At 37.4% G+C, this 6,605-nt stretch overlaps 1 protein-coding gene across 1 annotated transcript; it reads left to right on the forward strand.

Moving 5' to 3' along the window:
• Nucleotides 1–5,053: 5,053 nt before the first annotated feature.
• On the forward strand, nucleotides 5,054–6,537 carry LOC117152238. Its single transcript, XM_033323266.1, has 2 exons — nucleotides 5,054–5,602; nucleotides 6,096–6,537. Exons 1-2 carry the CDS (start codon nucleotides 5,380–5,382, stop codon nucleotides 6,359–6,361), a joined length of 489 nt encoding a protein of 162 aa, XP_033179157.1. The 5' UTR covers nucleotides 5,054–5,379; the 3' UTR covers nucleotides 6,362–6,537.
• The last annotated feature ends 68 nt before the right edge of the window (nucleotides 6,538–6,605 follow it).

Genomic DNA, 6,605 nt, shown 5'->3' on the forward strand with positions numbered 1-6,605 from the left:
GCACGACATTTCTGTGACAGAAAGTACGAAAGGACAATTCGATATACCGGAACCCGAACGAGGAACATCCGCCTTTTGAGTTTCGACTTTTTATTGGACGTATGCGGCACAATAGCGCTGTGTAATATCGCATAAAATCAGAAAACGAAGTAAGTATACGGATATTTCAATGTTTGCATCTGGAATCCACATATCCAACGATTCGAGTCGCAATGCTAGTTGCAATCAATATGTAGTCATCAGTATGATTTATACAGCAAATTAACGATGTATGTTACGACCGTTCGCGGAGAAACGCGATCGCAAGGAAAACGCGTCTGTGAGAGGCATAAATTCTCGTTACGATTCTGATAATCGACGCCACGAATCAGTCGTTCCCTTGTTTCGATTAGGATAACAGAGGTAGTTCAAATGATTGTTACGCTGAATTAACAGGATTAATATAAGCTTCTATTTCCAACAATATTTAGAATTATAATGAACACGTCACAAATGATTTAACGATGATACAATTAGTTTGTTACTATAATCCGACCCGTCTTTATGATATTTCTCGATGTATTCGTTTGACTAAACAACTTTGACTTATTCGTCTGAAGCTCTCAATGCATTCCAATCCTCAAATGATACTGATTGCCCTTCGATTTTTTCCTTTGTCTTCTCTAGGAGACGACCCCCTCCACGTTCGGCTCTCGCAACTGTTCGCGCATATGACCACATATACCACCTTCTTTGTGTACATAAAGTAACGAACCAAAGGCGAATCGATGTTTCTAGAACTCGTTGCTTGACGACAACTATGTGCTTGTCGCTACTTTGTATATATTTTGCCGATCATGTATGATAATCTGTGCACTGAGTACCACGAGCGATGGTTAGGAACACGGCGTATAGTAAGCCTCGGGGCATAACAATGTACCTCATTAAGACAACTCATGAAATTTACGTACGACTTCTTATGATTTCAACGAACTACCAGAAATTTGAGATATTTTGCACTTTTTCAGGATGTGATCCTATACCAAACGCGAAATCATCATTATGATGGATGGATTATTTCATAATGAAATTCTTTTCGCGGAAAATCTTTCTTATATGGACTTGAGACTGATCAAAGTCTTCGATTTGACGGACAATCAACAATGATTTCTCGCTACGAAACTCCACGCTCGTTATTGAAAGTTCGAATTCTTGTCACCGATTGGGATACATATTATACAGGGTGGTTGGTAACTGGTGGTACAAGCGGAAAGGTGGTGATTTTACGCGAAGAAAGAAGTCGAAAATATAGAATAAAAATTTTTCGTTCGAGGCTTTGTTTTCGAGAAAATCGACTTTGAATTTTCGCTCGGTACGCGTGCACTTTATCACGTCTCGTTATAACGGATCTCACTGTAGACCGTTGTCTCGATGGAAAAATTAAAAAAAAAATTTTTATTCCATATTTTCGACTTCCTTTTTCGCGTAGACTCACCCCCTTTCCCCTTGTACCACTAATTACCAACCACCCTGTATAATAGCTTGTTTACGTTTTCCGCTCAAAATTCACGAACGTAAATCGTAGGTTAGGGGGTTAATACAGAAGTGTAGGTACAAGTAGCAATATAATTTTGAGCTGGTCCAGATCCGCACGCTAGTGTGACGTCAATCCACATTAGAGGCCAGACGTGTGCAAGTACTCACCGCGTACCCTCAATAGCCTCAAGGACGCACCATATACTTAAGCTTAGTTTTAATTTAAATTTAAATTTAAATTTTATTATAAAATTTAATATAAAATTTAAATTCAATTTAAATTTAATTTAAATTTTAGTTTATTAACCCTGTAAGTGTTATTGGTATATGGATGGTCCTTGGAACAGTCCTTAGGTTTATTATACGTTCGTACAAATTACGGAGGAAAAGCGCGAATTTACCTAACGGAAAAACTGATTTTCCCCATGAACAGTGTCGCCTACGAGCCACGTTCGTAGGAGGCTTCCTCCTCCTATCTTCGTTTATTAACGTGGGCTATAATCAATTAGCATCGCGGATCGTTAGCCTCACTTTTCCTAACGAAAAGTGTGAATAACGAATCCGCGTTGTTAGCGAAAATTCCTACGTTTTGGTCGTTTCGAAAGGAACAATTGTTACTTTCTTTTGGACATTGAACAGGCGAAATTTTGATTGGATAAATCGTGGAGGAAGGTGTACTGCGTGTATTTTATAAAAATTTGCACTTCGGTGTGCCATCTTAACATCTTGCTCGACAAGATGCAAGGGTGTAAAACAAAGGAAAGAAGATGAAAAATCGAGCAGAGATCGAGTCGACAAGATTTCAATCAAGCTCTGTGGATGTTCGTCGAAAATGCAAAAGACGACGAGGAATTTCAACGATCCTAAAAGCATTCTTGGCAATTAGGAAACAGCGCGGTCTTGTCGATCAAATAAAACGCACCCACGGTTCATTTTTTCATGTCTGTTTGAGGAACCAGCTCGACGAATACGGATCTAAGAAACAAGCGTTCGTTACGGGTAAAGACTCTTGCGCCGAAGGAGTATGTCGACGAAGGAAAAGATTTTTATTTGTTATGCGTATCCCTCCAATTCGCTGTTCGCAAGGTGGATGGGCGCGTAGCCCTATGCAAAAAGCCAACTTATTTGCAAGTCACTTAACTAATGTGGCTCCTCACTTGCACTCTCCCTTCCAGATGTCTCCTCCTATTGAACTCATAAAATTAGCCAAGATTTAGAAAAGAAAAAATATTACTCTGCGGTATTCCTGGGCATTCAGCAGGCGTTCGACAAAGTGTGGCATAAAGAAATTTCGCTCAAACTAGAGAAAATCCTACCACACACCTACTACTCCATCTTAATATCATATCAATAGGCTGTTCATGATGAGATACTTAGACGCTACAACCACAACATCTCCAATAGAAGCTGACATAGCCCAAGGCAATATCCTTGGACCTTCGTTCACCATCTACAATGCCGATTTCTAACTTTGCCAGAAATAACCACGGCGATATTTGCTGATAATTTAGCTTTATTGCCGTCTTAGACCCGATATTTACAAGGTCTCGACTCTGTGGGAAAGTGGTTCTACGAATGGCGCTTCAAAATAAATGAAAATAAATTCAGTTATATAATCTTCACGTAGAAATAATCTGCAAAAATAATCTTGCCCATAATATTCCAATTCCAAATAAAGATATAGTCACATATCTGCGCATGATTCTGGACAGAAAAATAACATGGAAACGACACATAGTAAACAAATCCAAGCAATTTAAATAAAAATTTTAAAAATTCTACTGGCTCATTAGCAGACTTTCCATCTGAATCGCGCAGAGTAAAATGATGCTATATAAAGACTATATTAAAATCTGTTTGGGCCTACGGGATCCAACTACGGGAAACAGCGAGTAATTCTCCAACAATTCTAATCAAAAACTCTAAGATTCTTAATAGATGCACCTTGGTATGTTACCAACGAAACAATACATCGCGACCTTAAGATATCCACAGTTAAAGAAGAAATATCCAAACTTAGCAACAGATATAATATAAGAGTTAACAACCACCAAAACCCATTAGTTACCCAATTACTTGATACGACGGACCAGATCCGCAGATTAAAAAGACAATACCCTTTAGGTTTAAGCATTAGATTCAACTAGAATCAAACATACTCTAAACTCTTATAATCCAAGTTACAGTATCACGCCAAAATAATTTACTTGTAATTCTCAATGACAATTGATTGTAAAAAGTCTCCTAAATAAAAAAAAAAAATGTGTAACGCGTGAATCACGTGGCGGTAAAAGTCGATGAAATAACAAACCGGTCAAGACTTTATCCAGCCACGCATATGAAAGTGGAATGTTAATTGGTCGCAACCAGCGAACGTACACTCCTCGCCAAAAAGATAGTCGAGGTGTGCTATCTTTAATTTCTCAACGATAAGTGTAAAGTTTTTCGTCTGTAACGTATAATATATAACGTTTGTTGAAAATAATTAAAAACATTACGAGATTTAGTGTGTAACAAAAAAAAAGTGTTTTATTTTAAGAACGAAATAATAGGACACTCTGTTAGTATGTTTAGAAATTGCTCGGTAGTTCATGATCTATCAACGAGTAAAGATTACAGTGCAATATTATATAACTTTATAAGAATGGGACGCGGAGGAAAATTAAACGAGTCTGAAAAAAAGCAAATTCTTAAACTAAAACAGCAACAGTTATCAGTAGCAGAAATATCGAAAGTAATAAAAAGATGTCGTAAAGTAATACACAATTTCTTAAAAAATGTTGAAGATTATGGCAATTTTGCGTGTAGCTTCCAACTCGCAGTTAACAACGAAGCAAATAATTGAAAAATTTAGTGTTAGTGCCAGTGTTTCAAGTGTTCGTCGAGTTCTACTATCCTGCAAAAATATCAAGAAGCTAGAATTGAAAAAGAAACCTTCGTTAACAACGAAACATAAAGCAGAACTTTACGCTTTGCAAAAGAAAGAATGCATTCGAAAAAGAAATGGAGAAGGGTACTATTTTCAGACGAAAAAGATTCAGTTGCATGGTCCTGATGGGTTCCAATATTATTTTTATGACGTAAGAAAAGAGACAATGTCAGTAATTCAACGACAAATGGGAGGAGGCAGCGTGATGGTTTGGGCCGGCATCGGTTATTTCGGTAAGACAAGTATCAAGTTCATCGATGGGAGAATGAATAATAGTGTCCGATACATAAATGTAATCAAAGAAAAAATAAATAATCATACAGACCGTATTTCTGGAACTGACCAAATCTTTCAACAAGATAATGCATCTGTAGCCTGCACACTCTCAGGGCCTATTATTAAACGTATCTATTACTAAATAAGTATATATGTTTGATAAGTAATTTATGTTGTTTATTATTTTTTTACTGTACATGTGCTATCATTTCGTTCTTAAAATAAAACAATTTTTTTTCTTACATACTAAACCTCATAACATTTTTAATTATTTTCAACGAACTGCATATTCTTAACTCATAATGTTTTAATATTACACGTTACAGACGAAAAATTTTACACGCGTTATTGAGAAATTAAAGATAGCACACTTTCCCTATCCTTTTGGCAAGGAGTGTCGCAAGTAAAATGATAGCGATATTTTACATCAATGATGTGTCCTGTATCGAACACGCATTATAATGCTTCAATTTCATCGGAAACCGTTGAGTCTCTCGAGCTCCATTCGCCATTTGAAACCCGTTCGACGCAGTCGTATTTTCGAACATAGTACCGACGTAGTACATTATCGCGAACAAGAGAACAAAATACATTCGCGTGGCTGCCGATATTCCTCTATAATCAATTCTAATAACCAAGTGTAAATCTCATTTCAAAGTATGAAGTGCGGAAGAATTTCGTGGACATGTTTATCCTTTTTATCTTTAACAAACTTTTACGTGTTAATACAAGCGACCGAACTAGACCCGATGACCTCAAGGAAGATACTACCAGTGTACGCGGTTTTGGAAAATGCTGGTCTTCTAAATTCCAGCAGGTGTCGGACCCAGATAGATATATTTCGAAATGCGGTGAATAACCAGATACTTTGGGCTCTAAGAGGTTAATAGAACTTTTGAGATATATAATCGAATTCGGTTTCGCGAAGCTACCACCAGTCAATTACAGCGAAAAAAAAGAAGGGGGCAAACCAAACGAAATACGTATAACCGACCGTGATTCAAAAAGATGTACACCGTGTTTGCGATTGTGTTTAGTGACATGTTCTCGATGAATACGTTTATACCGCGGAAAATTCGAATCAAAAACGATAGAAACAATTCCTGCGCAACCGCGAAAATTCTTCTGATTACGGTACCATCGCTACGTTTTTTATCGAGCCAACTCCCGACTTTGCGATTTTCCTCCTATGTTGCATAAGAAACTAGATCCTTCGTACAGGGCGTGTAAAAGCTGCGGTCGTCGTCGTCATAGTTTTTCCAATCAGCCGATGCTGTTGTTGTCAAACGGTGCGATTAATTTTCACGCCGCTCCAGATCCTTATCGCAAATTGCAGCCCGAGTTGTTACCAATGAGATATCATGTGTTTTTTAAGCGTTGGATATCAGTGGAGTGCCATCCAGAGGATTTGTCATCGGGAACAATCATTGGTTAGGAGACCCACAAGATTGCAAGCATTTCTCTGAAAATCGCACGCTATTACTATCAGAGAAAGTACGAAAGAACAATTCCATATACCGGAACCCGAATGAAGAGTATTCACCTTTTGAGTTTCGTTTTTTTATTGCACGTGCGCGGCACAATAGCACTGTGCAATATCATATAGAAGCAGAAGACGAAGTAAGCAAATGGATATTCTAGAATTAGTATCTCGATTGTATATCTCTAACGATTCAAGTTGCAATGCGAATTACAATCAGTATGTAGCCAGTTTGTGCGGTCAATTAAGAATTTATAGCATTAAAATAATATTGATAGATGATATCATTAATATTAAAATATTTCGTGAAATTTACGTGCGAATTTTTACGGTCACGACGGACGATCAGAAAATTGAAAAACTGCATCCATTTTAGGATTTGATCACGCTTGGACTTTGCTTACC

This window comes from Bombus impatiens, unplaced genomic scaffold, assembly GCF_000188095.3.
Source record: "Bombus impatiens unplaced genomic scaffold, BIMP_2.2 scf_0882, whole genome shotgun sequence".
NCBI classification, from domain to species: Eukaryota; Metazoa; Arthropoda; class Insecta; order Hymenoptera; family Apidae; genus Bombus; species Bombus impatiens.